The sequence below is a fragment of the Zonotrichia leucophrys genome, chromosome 4A (genome assembly GCF_028769735.1).
Source record: "Zonotrichia leucophrys gambelii isolate GWCS_2022_RI chromosome 4A, RI_Zleu_2.0, whole genome shotgun sequence".
Taxonomy (NCBI): Eukaryota; Metazoa; Chordata; class Aves; order Passeriformes; family Passerellidae; genus Zonotrichia; species Zonotrichia leucophrys.
This window is the reverse complement of record NC_088174.1, coordinates 3,819,974-3,839,084: the sequence shown is the minus strand read 5'-3', so window position 1 is coordinate 3,839,084 and position 19,111 is coordinate 3,819,974. Positions and strand designations below refer to the sequence as shown.

Below are 19,111 nucleotides of genomic sequence, written 5' to 3'. Positions count from 1 at the left end.
GAATGCGGTCACAGGTGGATGTGCTGCTCCCCAAGGATGGTGTGCTGCTTCCCAAGGGTGCTGGGCTGCTTTCAGCCAGGCTGATTTGGGAGGAGTGATGCAGAGCCAGGGCTGGGATCCTGCAGGGAGCCCCAGAAGCAGCTCAGGGTGCCCCAGTGAGCCATCAGGGTGTTTGTCTGGGAGCTCATCTCCATTCCCAGGCTTCCAGGTGGCACTGGCACGCTGGATATTGGCCCCAGGGTTCTGGACAAGGTCTTTATTTTCAGCTTACTGGTGATGTGTGGTTCACAATGTTTCCTGGGAATTTATGATAGCCTGGGAAGAGCTGGTGAGTCAGGAGGCAGGCAGTCATTAATTCCCAGTAATGCCTCAGACTGAGTTCATTACTGTTATCAGAAGATGAAATGATGTGAAAAGTAGATTTATTTATTTTTCTGAGGCTGATGCAGTTTGCTTTTGGAAGACACTGTGCTCTGGGGAAAAGCAGTGCCAGTGCCTTGGCAAGAGAGGAGCCTGAATCCTCTCGCAGCAGTTTGTTCAACACAGAAATGTTTGCTGTGTGTTTGAAACAAGAGGTTGTATCAAGGTCACTCCACTGAGACTCAGCTTTGCAATCCCTGTGAAAGGAGAGCTCTTGCTCTTGCTGTCCTCAGAGACCTTTTTTTCCTCCCCTCCTCATGGAAAGGGCAGGGCTCAGAGCTCTGGCAGGAGGAATAAAAGGTTTGCAGAATGGGCACTCCTGCAAAGTGTCCTGCTGTAAAGAAGTGCTGTAAAGAAGCTGAATTTGTTCCAGAGTATCCCTCTTTCTCCAGGCTCCCTCCAGGCCCAGCCCTGGCTCTGTTGTGCTGCCAGGAGGGAACTCTGTGGCTGCAGAGGTGATCCAGGTCTGTTCTTCCAGCACCAGCCCCTCAGGGCGCCAAGGAGGAAATGGAGAACTAATCCATTTGAAAATCTTTCAGCAGCTTACATTAACATTAATCTGGCAGCTGCCATAAAACCTTCAGGAGCTGTCCTCACTGAGTGCTTCCCTCCTCCTTTTTAACCTCACAGGGAGGGTGCAGGGACAGTGACAGCAGGGCTGTGTCCCACTGCCCTCCCAACCCAAGCAGGACTGGGTTTAATTCCTCTGCTCCCTGTGCTGCCCTGCTGGGCTCAGGAATTTAATCTTGGGTTGAATTTCATCCCATTCCATCAACTAATACAGGCAGAGTATATCATGGTCACCCTACATTTCCTGATCAGTGCTCTGTGCATGCCACAAGCAGCCCGGGATGGACTGAGCTTGGGCTAGCAGTGCTGTTGTTCTTATGCTGACAGGGGCCCTGAATAAATTCAGACTCTGAAGGAGACACAAAAGCACCCATCCAGGCTGCAGGCTGAGCAAATAAAGAAACTGATTGCTGGAGAGTTTTATGAGGATAATAAACAACATGATAATAAATGGCCATGAATATTTCATGGCGGGTGTAGTGCTGATATGATGTGCCATAGAGGAGTGATGGGGTTTTTCAACATTGGGATGCAAATGGGGAATGTGTTCTATATTTTGCAGGTTTCTCCCCAGACACGCTGTGTTTTCTGAAAATCAGATTGACTGGGAGCGTTTGATATGAGAAACAACTTGAGGGCTCTGGTTAGAGTCAAAGAAAAGCACAGGGAACTATCAGAGGATTGTCGGTGCTGGAGATGAAAAAATCCCACGCAGATCAAGCAGCCCCTAAACATCAGGGAAGGAAGGTGGGAGTTACCAAAGGCAAATCACGCTCTGTGCCATCCCTGGAGCTGGGAGCTGAGCTCCCCACCCAGAACCAGCAGCCCCTCTGTGCTGGGGACACACAGCCCCTGGGAGAGGGGATCAGAGTGAGGGGCCAAGTCCTCCTTCCTCACTCACTGCTGGGGACAGGGGTTTGAGCTTGCCAGGGGCAAAGAATCCAATTTCTGGAGGGGACAGAGGTTTGAGCATGCCAGGGGCAGACAGTGAAAGGATCTCCTTTCTGGATGGGACAGGGATTTTTGAGCTCCCCCCAAATTTGCAGACAGGGTTTTTTTTCATAGAACCCTTTGTTCAAAGGCATGGGCAGATACCTGGAGTGATGCCTCCACCAGAACAGTTCCTCTGCAGGGACACTCAGCCAAGGTCACTGGGCAGGACCCAGTGGGTCAGTCCTACCTCCTCCTCTTTTAATTAATTCTATCAGCCCCACACTTTGCCCAGCCAGAGGAAACTGGCTTTAGTGGGGTTTGTTTCCTGCTCTCTGCTGGCAGGTGTTCCTGCCTGAGCAGGCCCAGGGCACAGAGCTGGCTCTCTGAACATCTGTGTGCCATCACACACAGGAACACACTCAGGGGAGTGCAGGCAAGTGCTGGCAGCTGCCAAGGCCAAGTACCAGCCTGTGCTGGATAAGACAGCAATGGCAGCACTGAGAGCCCCCTGCTTTCCTCCTGCATCTCCCTCAGCCTTCACTGACACACTCTGGCCTGCTGCTCTTCACAGGCACCTTTCATACTCATCCTGCCTCCTCCTCGTTTAATGAATTCTGTCAGGTCCCCAGCCATCTATTAAAATGCACTGCTTGTTACATATTCACAAGTTTGGATGGTGCAGGGACAATTTCTAACAAGCCACCTGCCTCCTGTCCTGCTTGGCACAGGTGGCAAAGCCAGGGTGTGAAAGGAGAGGTGGGACTAGAGGGAAGCAGCCTTTGCAGGTGCCTGGATGGGCACAGGAACAGGTATGGAGCTGGAAAGACAGCCTGCAGGCTTGGATCCATCAGCCATGGGACAAACCTGGCTGTTTTCACCCCTTGCTGCAGCTCTCTGCCTCTGTTTCCCCATTTCCAAGGCAGAGTGAGGAGCACACCCATCCTCCTGTGTGTGAAACATAGCTGAGGAGCACCTGCACCTCAAAACAGTGAGAGCCAACACATTTCCATCTTACTGCCACTTCCAAAGCTGCTCTGTCACCCAGCATGGGCTGGGAACCATCCCTCCTGTCACCTGTGTCCTTGTGGGGACATCAGTACAGACACCCCACCCCACCACAGGGGGCTATTATATATTATATAATATGGGGCTGTTCTCCCATCTGCTTCACAAGTTCCCAGTGAACCCAGAGTGTTTCCTTTGGTTTCTCACTTGGTTCCTCCTCGAGGTCCTGCTGATCTGGTGACACCGGTGGCACCTACCCTGGTTCCTTGGTCCCACCATGGTTGCTCTATGTTTTTATCCTCCATGCTGCACTGGGATGACCCAGGGCCTTGTTACTTCCAATTTTTTCAAGGGTTTGCCCCAATTTCCTGATCCTGCAACCAAAATCAGTCCCAACCACCTTGGTTAGGACTCAGCACCCACACACAGATGTGGAAGCTGCTGTGCAGAGCCCTGTTTTCACCAACACATCCATGAATAGGCCACAGCCCCCAGATATGTTTGGCCAGCTGGTGTCTCAGTGGAGGTGGGCCCATCAAATGGAAAGTGTCTTTTCAAAAAGTCAAAAAAAAGGAAAAAAAGGGAAAAAAATAGAAAATAGAAAAAAAAATGCCCTTGTTTTAAAGCCTGCACCTGAGTGATGCTGTGAGCTAACTTTTCCCAAAATAGGTGTTGTCAGTTGATGAAAACTCTTCCATAAAGATGTTAAGCTCACTTTCTGGATCAGAAGTATTTCTTCTTGGAGAGTGCTGATGAGATTGTGCCTTGATCAGCCAAAGTGGGGCTGATTTGAATGTGCTTTACTACAAAGCAGTCATTACATTTCTCCTTAGGATCCAAACAAACATTCCCTCCATATTTCAGCTGTGCTGAACTGGCTTTGCAAGGAGCCCTGCAGGCATTTGCTCAGGAGCTGGTGAAATTACCCTGCCTAATGGCCTCCAGAAGCTGAGCTAGCCAAGCATGAACGGTGCCACGGAGATCCCAGGAGCTGTGTGAAGCAAATGGCACATTGGCTTCTGTGACAGCCTCAAGGTAGCAGCTCAAGCATAAAGTGGGGATGGAAAAGGACTTAATATGCTCACACACACACCTTGTTGTTTTGTTTTGGGCTCTTTCTGTCCATTAATTTGACATGCTTCTCCTGGAAAGTGTGTGGATGGGAGAAGCAGTGTTTGCCCACGTGTTCCCTCAGCTCTGCTGACACCTCGGGCAGGAGGGCTGGGGCTGCCTTCAGCAATGCCATCCTGAGCTGATGGGGTCTCTGGGGTCGAGGTGTTAGAAAGTCTCTTTTTCCCAGCCCTGAGACTGAAGAAGACAGGATTCCTTGGCTCTCCTTCTCAAATATTTATTATTGTTATTATTATTATTTCTTATCTATAAAATTGTTTCTGGCCTGCTGAGGTCTGTCCAGCAGGTCAGACAGAGGCACACTGACCACCTTGGGGCAGTGTTAACTTTTTATACTAAGAACGACATGTACATTATTTACAATAACTTCCCAATACCCATCACCTATGTTAGACAGTTTGTCTCTACCTTAAACCAATCCAGAAGTGCCACCATCACAGCAGAAGATGGAGGACAACAAGAAGGACATGCCCAGTTTCTTCCATCTTGCCTCCTGAACTCCCATTCTAAAACCCCACAATTCTACATTTGCACCCTGTGGTAAATTCACTATCATTCTATTCAAACATTTGTGGCTTGCAACTCTTCACACAAAGTTGGTAATTGTTTCCATGGGCTAAAATCAAAGGCTCAGGTGTTTGTGACTCCATGCCAAGGTCTCTGAGCCCCCTGCCAGGCTCTGGAGTCCTCCAGGGCGGCCAGAGGAGTGTCCTGGGTTCTGACACTGAGTGACCAAGGGCAATGCACAGCACCAGCAGTGTGTGCAAGCATGGGGACCATCCTGGCACCTCTGCAGCACCCTGCAGAACAGCCTCAGGCTCCTTGCATGCTGCAGGCAGGAGCAGGAACCAGTACTGCAGCAGGAAGGATGAATCCCACTGAACTCTCTGTGAGGGGTTTCCTTCTGGTGCAAACTGGTGGGGTCAATCCCCAGGTATTGCCCATACAGATGCTGTCAGGTGCACTGGCAGGGCCTGGCTGTGCCTCTCCCCCTGCCCTGGGCTGGCTGTGTGCTCAGGTTTGCCCTGCCAAGGTTGAGCTCTGCTGCCATGGAGGGCAGGGATGATGTCAGTGGGTAACGTCAGTGCTCTCGGGGAGGAGGGGGGCATCATTCTCACTGCTGAGAGCTTGTATTTGTCACACTGCCAGTCACCTGAGCAGCTGTGGCACGTGCTGGCACGCACGTGAAGGAGGGAGCTTGATGAAGTGTCATTAGAGCAAGGGCTGGCTGATTGGGAGCTTCATCACCAAACATCTGTATCCATGCTGCACTGCTTTACTCAAATCACCCTGACTTACTGCAGACCTCTGAGATTTACCCTCCATATGTTTTCTGTGGCCAGCTGGAAAAGCACACATTTTTTACTTGGCCTGTGTTTGTCACTGACATCTTTTATGAAAAATCCTTTCTTTAAGATTTTTCCTCCTGAGAAGATGAGAGGCCTCAAGAACAAAATGTAAACAATGGTTATCTGCTGCTGTGGAATGCCACAGGTGCATCTGTGATTGGTCTCATGGGGCTGTTTCTAATCAATGGCCAATCACAGTCAGCTGGCTTGGACTCTCTGTCCAAGCCACAAACCTTTGTTATAATTCTTTCTTTTTCTATTCTTAGCTAGCCTTCTGATTAAATCCTTTCTTCTATTCTTTTAGTATAGTTTTAATGTAATATCATAAAACAATAAATCAGCCTTCTGAAACATGGAGTCAGATCCTCATCTCTTCCCTCATCCTCAGACCCCTGTGAACACTGTCATGTCTTGAGCACTAATGAAGTTCTTCCCTTCTAAAAGCATTTTAAGATAAAATTATTACCAGGCAAGGAAACCTCCTTTCCACTTCCCCTGGACCCTTCCTCTCTCTCTCATCCCATTTCTCCTGCTTTCCTTGCAGTTTATGAGCTGGTAAATCACATTCCAGCCCCTGCTTTGCTCTGCACCTAGGCAGTGGTGTGATCCTGTGGAATAAATGTGTGTGATGAGAATGCCTTTAGCAAAGCACACCCTGTGTCCCCCCAGCCTTGAGCCCACCCAGCTGATGGGTTTATTATTTATCCTGGTGAGCTCTCCTCAGAGCTGAGACCCTGCCTTCATGCATGTCCCTGAATTACGGCACCAGAGCTGTGAAAGGATTTGAGTTTCAGCGCTGACTGATATGAATAGGTCTGCCTGCAGCTAAAAATAGAAAGCACAGGGCAGGCTTCCAGGCAGAGCTGTAGTAAATCCTAGTGCAAGGTGGCTCGGCAGCAGTTCCTGTGGCAAAGCTTCCTCCCAGGAAAGCTGTGGCTTGGGCCCAAACCAATATTAGGTGACAGAGTTTCCTTATGGGAAGCAGCTTGTGAGCTGCAGAGACCAATAGTGAGTTTCAAAGCTTTCTTTTCCCTAGAGCAGGGGTGCCCAGCTCTGCAAGAACGACTCCTTGGCTCCGTGCCTCAGTTTCCCTTCTGCAGGGGACTCTGGGTGCTGCAGGAAATGCATTTTAGCTGCAGGAGGTGCATTTTGGCTGCAGTTTTCTGGCTCTCTCTCTCACATTTGCAGCAGGGCAGATGTGCAGGGCATCCCTGTGAGCCCGCTCTGCTCCACCACCACCCCTTGTGCTCCTATTCCTCCTCCTGCACTGAGGTGTTGGCTCATCCCCTGCTCTCCAGGCCAGCAGGAAGATGCACGCCCTCAGCCCCGAGTGCTGCTCCATGGCCTTGCTGGCAATCAAGTGCTCCCTTCCCCGCAGGACCGTGGCTTTTGGAACTCTGCACATCTCCCTCATCACGGGGAGTTATTTCTCTGTTCATTAGGGCTCATCTGCTGTGACAATCTGCTCCCCCAGAGTCCTGGTGCCATCAGTCATGACAATGGCTCATCACAGCGGCGCTGGCTCAGCGAGTGGCTCATTGTCCCCGTGCTGGAGCATATGGTCCCCTGCCTCACTGCTGCCCCACACACGGCCCTCTGCACGAGGAGCAGCTGTGCAGAGGCTCCGTGGGGCTCCCGGGGGCCAGCCAAGTGTGACATGCACGAGGAAGAGCGCTCAGCGCTGGGCAGAGCAGGGCTGGCTCTCGGGGCAGAAACGCCCCTGGGCTGGAGCAGCAGCAGGACAGGGCTCAGGGAGGGCTCAGCTGTGTTTGTAAGGGATGGAAGGGCTGCCATCCTTTCATGCCAGGCAGAACACTGCTCCTGCAGCCACCCTTGGTGCAGGGATGGCTGCCCTGGAGGCACTGGCAGGGGGAAGAGCTCTTGGGGCTGTTGCACTGACCATAGGGTAACCCACAGGGCTGGGACCTGCACCTGCAAAGTGCTGAGCTGTTCCAGGGGGTGAGAAATCCATGCTGGAGAGGGAAAGTGTGGGATGGGGCTGTGCGAGGCTCTTTGGGATCCTGGATCCTCCCCTGAGGAATAGCATGAGGGGCTTTGGGAGCAGGTACCTATTCCTGGAGACCTGGGTGGATCAAATCCTGGATTTCCAGGGCCATTCCTGGTGTTGAGATGGGGAGTGGGGCTGTGGGAAGCAGGAACATCCCCTCCCATCTCCATGGATACCTCTGGATGCAGGAACAACCTTTCCCATCCCCATTGATCCTTCTGGATACAGGAATATCCCCTGCCATTCCCATAGATACCTCTGAAAGCAGGAACATCCCCTCCCATCCCTCTGGTGCTCCCCAAACAGCCCCATCCCCCTGGATAAAACATTCCAGGGCAGCTTCAGGATGAGCCAGGCTGGGAGCTGTCCCATTCCTGCAGAATTCATGGAGAGGCCTGGAGACATTTTCTGTGTCCCACCATTTATTCACCATCCCTAAAAGCACCCAGGACAATGCGGGGACACCGGGATGGTGCCAGAGGGGGATGTGGGAATGTGAGAGTGACATTATGGATGCTGCAGGACCTGACTCAAGAATTTCCATCAGGAATTCGGGCTGGGTCAGAGCTTGGCTCATCCCCTACAATCGACCCAAGTGGGTCCCCTCATCCCAAACCCATCCCATAGATCCTGGAAGAGGGAGGTAAATGCTCCAGCCCCGTTTCCCAGTAAAAACCAAACCAAACCAACAAACAAACAAACAACTCCAAAAACCCCCAAAACCAAAAATCAACACCAGGAATAAATCCTGAGGGCAAAATCCCTCCCAGCTCTCCCATCCCTGTGGATGGGGAATGGGCGTTTTCCGGGAATGCCCGCAGGGCACGGGGATGACCTGGCCGGGCCGTGCCACTCTCCGGAGTGTCCCCAGCTCCTCCCGCAGCTGCCCATGGCCATTGTCACCCTCCCGTGCCCACCAGCGGCGGTGCCATCAGCGCAATTAACACTCAGAGGCTAATTACTCTCTGGATTCTGCCTGCCGGTCCCTGACCAGCTCTGCCCCTCTGCTTTCCATGCAAATGAACTCGTTATGGTGCCCTCATTAGCCAGGCAAAATTCCAGGGAAATCGGGCACGGGAAATCCCAAAGCGCCCAAAGAGTGGGGCTGGCACATCCCCAGTTCTGAATGCACCGCCTGGATTTGGGGGAATTCCTGGGAATGTCCGAGAGTTTCGCTTGGCCAAAATCGGCTCAGGGAGTGAGGGGGACACGGGTGACATTGGTGCCACCACAGCCGAGCGGGACATTGGACAAAGGGGACAACGCCCGGCTGCGGGGGGAGGGAATCACCCTCGGAGGGGATGGGATCCAGCTGGATCCCGTTATCCCGAGTGGATTCCCCAGCTGGATCCCGTTATCCCGAGTGGAATCCCCAGCTGGATCCCGTTATCCCGGCAGGGAAATCCCCCGGGATGCTCCCATAAAAAGCTCCCGCGCAGCCCCTTTGCCATGCGCTGCCTTTCCTGGGGTCAGGATGGGGTTCGGGAGCCGCTTTGGGGTCGCTCTGCTCTGCTGGGTGTTGGCTCTGGCCGCATCCTCCGATCCCTGGGGTTTTCCCTGGCGGAGCTCCGGGATGTGGCGGCTGCGGGGTGACTCCCCCCGCTCGCAGGCGTGGGCTCGGGTGGATCTGTCGCAGCTGCGGGCGCTGTCCCCGCGGCCCGCGGTGGCCGTGCGCTGCCAGGAGGGACAGCTGGCGGTCACCGTGCGCAGGGACCTCTTTGGCACCGGGCGCCCGGTGCGGGCGGCGGAGCTGAGCCTGGGCACGGCCTCCTGCCCACCCCTGTCCCCGAACCCTGCCCAGGCCTTTGTCACCTTCGTGGCCGCGCTGCACGAGTGTGGCAGCACCCTGCAGGTGAGTGGTACCAGGGTCAGGTGAGGATGTCAGCCTCAGGATGTGCCCTGGTGCAGGTGTTGGCGGGTTTGGGGTGAGGAGTGCCTGGACAAGCAATGGATTTTGGAGTGTGGTTATCCTGGATGAGGTGCACGCTCAGTCGTGGGTTTGGGATTGGATGCAGGAATTGATGGGATAATGGTCCTGAGGTGCTGTGCCCAAATCCCTCCTTCATGCCGGTGCCTTGTTGGGCTGCCAGCACAAGGCTCCGTGGTGTCCTGTAGGATTGGGAAAGTGGCCTCTGTCCTGGCACAGTCCCTGCTGGTGCCAAGTTCATTTTCCTGATTTTCCCCCTCTCCCCAATCCTCCTTCCAGGTGACCCCGGACTCCCTGATCTACAGAACCACCCTGTTCTACAAACCCACCCGTTCTGGCAACCCCCTTATCGTGAGGGCCACCCCTGCCGAGGTCCCCATTGAGTGTCACTACCCCAGGTGAGTGCTGGCGGCTGTCCCCGCCCTGCCACGGCCCCGAGGCGCCGGTGCCAGCCCAGGCAATTCCCATCGCTTCCCTTTAGGAGGAGCAACGTGAGCAGCGGTGCCGTGCAGCCCACCTGGGCCCCGTTCCGCTCCACGGTGGCGGCGGAGGAGCGGCTCCGGTTCTCCCTGCGCATCATGGACGGTGGGTGCAGCCTTGGTGGCCTTGTGTCCCTCAGCTCCCCTTCCCTGGTGGCTCCTAGGGACACCCTGGGAGCCCCAATGGAGCCAAATCCATCACACACTCCTCAAAGAGGTTCCACACTCCCCAAAGTGACCCCGTTCCTTGGGCTCTGCATTCCAGACGACTGGAGCGGGGAGAGGCTCTCCAATAGCTTCCAGCTTGGGGACAGCCTCCGTTTGCAGGCCGATGTCACCTCGGAGGGCCATGTGCCCCTGCGGCTCTTCGTGGATCGCTGCGTGGCCACCGCCAGCCCCGAGCGGAGCTCGAACCCCCGCTACGCCTTCATCGACCTGGGCGGGTAAGGCGGGCTCGGGGCTGCCCGGGGATCCCGGGTGGTTCCTCGGGAGCATCCCGGTGATTCCCTGCTCTCCTCCAGGTGCCTGCTGGACAGCAGGGCAGAGGACACCGCCTCAGCCTTCGTGTCCCCGCGGCCGCGGCCGGAGTCGCTGCGGTTCCTGCTGGATGCCTTTAAATTCGCCGGAGACGCCGGGAATTTGGTGAGGGGTTGTTGCCATCCCTCCTCATTTCTCAGTTTATCCATGGGGGGGATGGGGGAAGCCCAAAAATCTCCAAGATTATATTGAATTGTAGGGGATGAGCCAAGCTTGATTAACTTGAATTTTCCTTGACTTCCCCTCCAGCTCTACATCAGCTGCCACCTGCGGGTGTCCCCGGCGGGCGAAGCCCCGAATGCCCGGAATAAAGCCTGTTCCTTCAGCAGAGCCAGCGGGCTGTGAGTGTCCCTGCCGCGGGGAGGGGACCGTGCCCACCCGGGCAGGGCTCACGGGTGCCTCTGTTCCAGGTGGGCACCTCTGGAGGGCACGGCGGCCATCTGCAGCTGCTGTGACACCGGCAGCTGTCCCTCTCCCGGAGCAGATTCCCGTGAATTCCGCGCTCCGGCAGCACGGATGGGCAGGCGCATGAGGAGGGATGGCTCCGGACAGAGAGGTGTGTCCCCAAGGTGTCTCCTCGGGGTTTGGGCACAGTTTAAGGGCAATCCCGGCTCCTCTCCAGTGTGTCTTTAGGGAAGGGATTTTTTAAAGAAAAGAGGGGAAAATTGGGGGAAAATTCTGTGCGGGTGGGGAGGTCCTGGCACCGTTGTTCATTCCTGAAAATGCCCCAGGCCATGCTGGAGCCATCAGGGAATAGTGGGAAGTGTCCTTGCATAGGAGGTGTCACTGCCAATGGTGCTGGATGAGGCCCCATCCATCCCAAACCATTCCATGATTCTATCCCAACTGTGTCCTTGCATTTAAAACCCCTGGAATTCTGCTCTTCTGGTGTCCATCTTTCTGTAATTCCCAAATTCCAGCTCAAAGCATTTTCTCTCCTGGGTACTCATTCTCATCTCTTCCCAGGTGGGCTCTTAGGGCCGACTGAGGCTGATGTCTCTGTGGGACCCCTCCTGATCCTGGAGCCTGCTCAGGGATTAATGAGCCCATCTGGAAGTCCAGGAGCAGCTGGGAACACCCCCCAAGGTAGGGGGTCACTGTGGGGTCTTTGTGGGGCTGTGTCTCTAGTCCTTACCCAAGGGTTGCTCCCACTGTGAATTCTCAGGGATTTCACAAAGGGATTTTCTGGACCAATGCCCCAGAGCTGCCCTATGGGATCCTTCCCAAAGATTGGCTGGAGGCTGGGAAGCCAATGAACGAGTGCTGAGAGGGTTTTGTCCCTTCCAGGTGCTGCTGGTGGAATACCTGTGCTGATCCAGGGGCTCCTGCTGGCAGCAGCCACTCTGCTGAGCCTGACTGCCCTGGGAATGCTCCTGTGGATATGCCGGAAAAGGCTCTGCCCTCCGGGAATGTCCCAGTGATTCCAATAAAGAGAACAAGCATTTGCCACCTCCTGGTGTTCTCTGTGGGGTGGGAGGGGCCCCAGGTGGCTTTAGGTGGGAATCCATCCCTAGATGGGAAAGGGGTGGGATTGGGCATGTGGAGCTGCTTCTGCCTGGAAGGGATTCCCAAACCTCCAAGCACTTGGGTTTGGGAGGTACTGGTGGGTTTTCTAAAGGTTGTGTCCATAGAAAAGAATCCTAAGAAAGGTGTGGCTTCTGTTTTAGAGGTTTATTGGTGTTCTGGGGCTCTAAATAATTCCCTGAGTTTGGAATTCCTGTTTTCCCTTCTTTATCCAGTGGGATGCAGGAATGATGCTCCAAGATCCCTTGAAGGATGCCAGGGCAGCTGGAATTCTGGGATTTTGGTTGGTTGTAGTGCTGAGTTTGTCTTCTTGGCATGGGAAAACTTGGAGTAACCTCAGGGATGGGAAAGGGCTGGAGGTGCTTCTGTTTTGCAGGGGCTGGATGAGAATGAATCCCCATGGGATTGCATTCCTGGGCCATGGTTGGAGCTGGGAAGGTCCCAAACCTGCAGATCCCATTCCAGGGCAGCTGCAGGTGCTGTGGGTTCTGGGGATGTGTAGGGGGAGGAAAGGACAGGCTTACTTGGGATGGGTGCCCTCCACACCTCTGTGCTCCTCTTCCCCTGGTTTTTGTCTCCAGAGAGCTGCTGGGACCATCCTGGACTGTTGCTGCCAGTGCAGTGACAAACCTGCTTGGGTAAGCACAAAATCCTCCTGTCGTGGTCCAGCCTTTGAGGCTGTCTCTGCTCCATGCAGGTGGAAGGCAGGACTGAGATTTGCACACCTAAATGTGCTGGTTAGAGCTCCATAAACTAACCACCAGCTCAGACCCACCTGAGTGATCTCTGGCTCTTCTCCTGTGACAAAACTGCCACAGTCAGTAGAGAGGCAGATTCAATTACTGGCATGGAATAAGATCTTCTCCAAGACTTTTTGAGGATTGAGTGTCCAAAAATTGGCATAATTGGAGTAAAGGATAGAGGAACAGTTAAACTGCATGAGAGGGAAACTGAAAAACGGTGAAGAAAAGGGAATAATATGCAAGATGTTGTAAATGTGTTTGGAAGCAGCGTGTCATTGTAAGGAATACAAAGAAAAGGAAATGGGAATGTTACAAGATGAGTTTGAACAAAGGAAGTGACAAAAAGAGCTGTTATCTCTGTGAATAGAACAATTGCAGAAACAACTGGAGTGGGGGGAAGAAAAAAGAGGAGAGGACAAATTAGAATTTATGATCTGATATATTAGGTTCCATGGAGATCCATTAGTTAACTGCATGCCCAGAAGATTGGGATGGAGATATATGGAAGGGACCCTGACTGGGAATTTAGGGATGAGAGTAGTGAAGAGGGTGAATTGTAGTTTAAGGTGGTCCCTCTTATTAAAATTGAGGTGTCCCTTGGGCCTCAAGGGGGTAACCAAAGAAATACCACCAGAACCATTCTGTGGGACCTTCTTCAACTGGATAATTTGCAAGAAAAATATGGCCAGAAGGCTGGCAAGAGTGGAATTGGGTATTTGTGGTGCCTCTTTGATTAGGGAAGATCATGTGAAGCATGATCTTCATTAGGGGAAACCCAAGGTGAAGCAGAGGTGGCTTTTGGGGATGAGGGGTGTTGTTTAACAAGGGAAGCAGATTCTAACAATGAATCACATTCCATTTAACTATGCAAGGAAAAATGTTGTTTACAGAAAGGGTGACAAAGTTCTGGAATGGCTGCCCAGGGAGGTGGTGGAGTCCCCATCCCTGGGTGTGTTTAACCAAGCCTGGATGTGGCACTGGGTGCCAGGGTCTAGATTGAGGTGTTTGGGATGGGTTGGGTTTAATGATCTTTAAGGTCTCTTCCAACCTGGTCATTCTGTGAATAGATCCTTGGGAATGAGACCAACAACTGCTATCCCTGTATATTCATTGAGCAACTTTTAACCCTATCAGCTCCCACAGACCCCCAGGCCTTGGCGGTGGAACTCCTACTCTTTTAAAGCTCCCATTATGAAAAGAGACCGACCAAAAGATAACAGTGGAGTTAAAGACCACATTAATGTTGGGTGGATGCACCTGAGCCACTCACTAGAAAGGATAACCAGTTTGGAGTCTCCCCACCGAGACTTGTCCTGTTTCCCTTTCCAGGACCCACACTGGGTTATACCAAAATCTCAAGACCCAGCTCTAGTTTATCCCTCAATAATCCTGGTGCATGGAGTGAAAACCCCCAGGTCCTTTATTTGTACAAATGAGTGTGGTAATGGTTGTAATCGTGGTTAAGCCTGAGTGCACTGCAATGACAATCGCTAAAAGGCAAGCTGTAATTGTACAAATTTAGGAGTCCCACCCATTCATGTGGATTTGGCAGAGGGAAATGTAAGCACAGTATGTAAAGGACAATCCCCCAAAAATGAAGTGGAAATTTACTTATTTAGTTTTCAATGTGGCTCCTTTGAAAAGGGGTATAGATCTAAGCAGGCTGGTAGCTGTTCAATGAGTCTTACATAAGAGGAACACACAGGAGGAGACATAGTATCAGACATAATTTATCTGTTTATCTTGGAGGTATAATTTAAATTAAACTTGGATTGTTTATATCAACACAGCAAAAATCACCTTAACCCCCAGAATCTATCCTACTACCTCTTGGACCTGTTGCAATCTTCACAGATTCCTGAAATTGAGCCCAATGGTATTAAAAAGCCAGGCCAGCAACAAGTGATCCTTAATCCCTGATGGAGCCCCAGGCCTGTGGAACTGTCACTGCAGGTTAATGTCTCTGCACTTAAACCTACCTGCTTATCATTCCTAAATACCTCTGCCCAGGGCTGCTCACAGGGCTGCACAGTGAGCCCTCACCTCTCAAAACGAGCCAGGAGAGCTGTGACTGGCATCCCAGGAACAGGATTAGGAGTATTAAATAAACAGCACAGATGCTGGAGTTCTGGCAAATAAATTAAGCCTGGCAGCAAGTGATTTGTGTGAGAAAGAACACCAGTTAAAATCTTCTTTTTTGGCATTAGGAACTGGTCAATGTCTCCTGGCTGCTTTGTTGTCTAAATAGCAAAGAATTATTGGAAAGGACCCCCACCTAATTGTGAATGCACTTGGCATTACCCAGAATAATATTCCCATAGCTCTCAGCTGTGTCCAAGCTCAGATGCAGGTGCAATCCACTCCAGCAAAAAGGGAAGGTGATGAGGGCGCCTTACCAACTGAGGTTCAAAGGTAATTTGGTTAAATTTCAACTCCCTGAGTATTTAAAAAGTACTTATTTTAATTCAAAAAGCATTTCCTATATTGGTGGTATCTACTGAATTTCACTTGTGACCAACCAGATGTAGGGCCACGGCTTTTATCTTAACTCTATGCCATGTTTAATGGCTGGAATTGATTATTTTAGAGGTGTTTTCCAGCCTAAATTATTCTATAGACTCAATCATTGCATTGGGATTGAATCAGCATGGAATTGTACTCTGTTAGAGCCTGGAGTATGGGCCCAGCAAAACGGGAACAAATGGCAAACTGTCACTGCTGCCACGTGTGCTGTGCAGAAACAACAAGGATTTATTTGTGAGTGTAATACTCTAAAGACCCAAGACATTTGTCTTGACACTGAACAAAATGTTTGTCATTTTGAAATACATCCCAGAGAGACCTCTGAGACTGTACTTGGCTGTGCTGGGAATGGCTGTGTTTGCATGAGAGCCCTTTGTGATTCTCTATAAATAGAGAATATTCACAGTCCCTCAATACCTGCATCTGTAATTTTATTAAAGTTATGGGATGCAGCTTTAACTATTCAGCCACAACTCACCATATCACAGCAAGAGTGAAGAAAGGGGGAAAACATCTCTGGTGAGAAGATCTGCTCAGGTGGTCACCAACAGCCACCAGAGCTATGAATTAGATGTTCCACCTAATTGTAGTCTTGTTAATCATTATAGTTTTGTGTTCATTGTTATTCTTCTGTTTATATGTCCCATTACAGCTTATAGCAAAGTATAATAGCTATGAGTGGATGTGTGGGTATTAAGGGATCAGCAAATCTGACATATTGTCTCATTTCCCAGCCTATTACCCACTCAGTAAATTAACTTCCAGCTCAGCTCTGCCTCAGTGATCCCTGACTCTTCTGCTGCAGCACAGGGGGTGACATTCATTGAGTGCAAGTTGCACTGTGGGGTTTTCAGTCATCTTTTCTCCTGTTCTGCTCCATTTCCCCCCTCTTGCTGAGAATCTCCATCCTCTGCTGGTTCATCTCACTTTCCAGCCTGCCCTGAGTGGGATGGGGTGGGTTTGTGTGCAGTGGCTTTGGGGTCAGTGTTAGCTCACACTGAGCTGAGAGGGGACACAGACATGCCCAGCACTGAACCAGGGCAGGAATTGGCATTTCACTTTTTCTACCTCATTCCTTCTAGGTCAGGAATGGGGGAACAGCAGGGATGGGCTGTGAGGTGTAGAGCCACCCCCAGATGTGCTGGAGGTAGGATGCTGTGGTTGTTGCTGTTTGCAGCTGGGTTAGGGCACGAGCTGGCAGTGCAGAGCACCAAAGAGAACCCAGACCCACCTGGGTGGCCAGACTGGGTGTGCTTAATGTGTTTGTATCCAAATTTCTACAAACTCTTTACAGAAGAACAACCCCGATCCCATAAAAGTAATGAACTTTTAAGTCCCTCACTCCTTCTGGTGTCATTGAAGACTTCTGCCTGTGTTGCAAGTTCAAAGAAAAGCTGCCATTCTGGGGCTTAACAGTGGCATCTAAGGGACAGTTATGAAGCATTTAGGGACAAACCCAAGGTTTAAACAGCTGCGAGGGGCTGGGAGCTGAGTGCTGCTGCCTGTGTGTGCTGATCAGCATTGGCTTAGACAGTGGCCTGGCTTGTTTGCCTCCCTGATGATACCAGCTGACTTCTTGGTCCACTGCATCATCTGGAGAAAAGCAGCTGAACAAATGGAGATGTGCAGGTGATCTGCAGTTCAGGGATTTGTTTTCTCTTTTGTGGGCTTTGGCATTTGTTTTGTTTTGTTTTTCACTGCTGAGCTCTGAGGGGACTTGGATATTTGACTTTCCCCAGCCTGCTGGCCTTGGCAGGGAGGTTTTAACTTCTCAGCACTGAGTAAGGTAACTGTGAGAGGGTGAGTGCTTCAGCCAGCTCGAGGAGCTGGTTTATTCCTCAATAGAGCCATTGAGGGGCTGGAAATGGGATGTGATTTGTACTCAGGGCCGGTGCTGGCTTGCTGGGATGAATTCTGTTCAAACCATCACCTGTGAGTGCAGCCTTTGCATCCACTGGGATCCCACTGCTGCTCCCCCATTTTCTTCTCCCTGCCCACACAGGATTAGCCAGCCCAGATATAATCTCTGAACCGCTGAGAAATCCTGTGCCAGCTGGTTTTGAGAGGGGGAAAAAAAGAAAAGAAATAAAGGAAAAAACAAAAAAAAAAACAACCCAGCTCTTTTCCGATTTACAAAACTTCGAGAGGAAATGGGGAGAATAATTGGGCAATTCCCAGCATCCTCAATGGCAGCTCTCAGGCAATTCCGGGGACTCACAGCACCCTTATCGCTGCAGTTCTGGGAGATTATCCGTCTGCTCAGCTGGCAATTAGAGCTGGGATGGGAAGCTGCCGCTTAGCCCTGGCTTTGTAGGGCTGTTTGCACTCCTGCAAGCCCGGCTCTGGAGGCAGGATTATTGAGAGCTGCCTTTGCTGTGCTGGGAGAGAGCCCTGTGGGCAGGGTGGCTGCCAGGGAATAAAGGCTCTGCTCTGTTTTCTTTCACAGTTTTTCTGTCAAATTGGAAAGTGTAAGCTGCTCCCTGGTCCCCTGTTTCATCCTGTTCTAACTTCTCCCTCCGTCTTTCTGTGCAACTTTGGGGAACTTTGCTTGCTGGTGCCATCTGTGAACACACCAGTGCTGTGTGTTTATGTGCCAGCTTCATTTGTATGGGAAAAATGCTGCAATGACAGAGAAATTTGTCTCTGCCCGGGCCATGGACATAAGAGATGTAAAACTCAATGCCATTCCATCAGAAGCCAACCTATTTCCTGGTTACAATACCTTATAACTGTTTTTCAGCTGATTAGCTTTTGCTGGTGTTACTTCTAACACCAATCTCCTATATTTTTACCCCATGTGGTCCTGCTACAATGCATCTTTCACAGCTCTAAGTCTCTAAAATATCTGGTCTTTTGGCAAGGCCATATTTTGAAACTTGTTGAAACTTGTTTCTGGTTCCATTTCTCTCTCAACAAGGTTATCTCTATTCCATGGCCTTCCTAAGCCAGCACACCTTATCTCAGTGTTTGCATACATGTCTTCAAAACGATGTAAACTTTCTATCAGATTTGAAAAATCCCTTACAAATCCATTTCTCACAGGCTGGGGCAGTGCCCACTGTGGCTGTGCTGGCCACAGGAGTGCTTGGCACTGTGGTGGTGCTCACAGGGGTCCCAGGATGAAGGAAGAGATGAGAATCTTGGCACCATGTTTCAGAAGGCTGATTTATTATTTTATGATATATTAAAACTATACTAAAAGAATAGAAGAAAGGATTTCATCAGACAGCTAGCAAGGAAAGGAAAGATAATAAAATCTTGTGACTGACCAGAGTCTGAGCCAGCTGACTGTGACTGGCCATTAATTAGAAACAACCACATGAGACCAATCACAGATGCACTTGTTGCATTCCACAGCAGCAAATGTAAACAAAATCATTGTTTACATTTTGTTCCTGAGGTCTCTCAGCTTCTCAGGAGACAGAACCCTAAGGAAAAGATTTTAAAATGTGTCTGTGCCATGGCACCAGGGATGAGGTGGGTGCCACCAGGTGCCTCTCTCCTGCGGGCTCAGCAGGAACCTCACGCTTTGGAATTAATTTCAGGATTTATTTTTTCCCCCCCCTTGCTGATTTATCTCTCGAGTTTTCTAGGCCAGCTGTCCTCCTTTATTATCCTCACGCTACCTATTTATCTCGCCTGTCCCCTCTGCTCCCCGCTTCCCTCCCCTTGCTTTGCCTGGCCCTGGCTCAGCTCCTGCCCGCCAGCAAAAACAAACCAGGCTGGCAGAGCAGCGTGACAGCTCCCGTGGAGCCACAGCATCCCGACAGCCGAGTCAGCACAGTCCCCTCTGCTGTCCCCCGGTGTGGCACAAAGGTGCCCCAGCCCCTTGGACAGCGCTGCCCTGCCAGGGCTGGAGGAGGTGGCATCCCCCAGGTGTGTGCTGGGCTCAGGACAGCTCTGTCCCCATCCCCTGCTGCCACCCACCCTCCTCTGAGACCCCCGGGAAGAGCTGGCCCCAG

General features: G+C 51.4%; 1 protein-coding gene across 1 annotated transcript; it reads left to right on the top strand.

Moving 5' to 3' along the window:
- The first annotated feature begins 8,871 nt into the window (after positions 1–8,871).
- Positions 8,872–11,808, top strand: LOC135447708 (zona pellucida sperm-binding protein 3-like). Its single transcript, XM_064712796.1, has 9 exons — positions 8,872–9,268; positions 9,623–9,741; positions 9,825–9,928; positions 10,088–10,265; positions 10,344–10,464; positions 10,609–10,700; positions 10,770–10,915; positions 11,326–11,445; positions 11,647–11,808. Exons 1-9 carry the CDS (start codon positions 8,891–8,893, stop codon positions 11,778–11,780), a joined length of 1,392 nt encoding a protein of 463 aa, XP_064568866.1. The 5' UTR covers positions 8,872–8,890; the 3' UTR covers positions 11,781–11,808.
- The last annotated feature ends 7,303 nt before the right edge of the window (positions 11,809–19,111 follow it).

Coding starts and splice junctions, on each gene's coding strand:
- LOC135447708 (XM_064712796.1), top strand. CDS start 8,891: ATGGGGTTCGGGAGCCGCTTTGGGGTCGCTCTGCTCTGCTGGGTGTTG. Junction 9,929..10,087: donor CTCCCTGCGCATCATGGACG/GTGGGTGCAGCC, acceptor TCTGCATTCCAG/ACGACTGGAGCGGGGAGAGG. Junction 10,701..10,769: donor TTCAGCAGAGCCAGCGGGCT/GTGAGTGTCCCT, acceptor CCTCTGTTCCAG/GTGGGCACCTCTGGAGGGCA.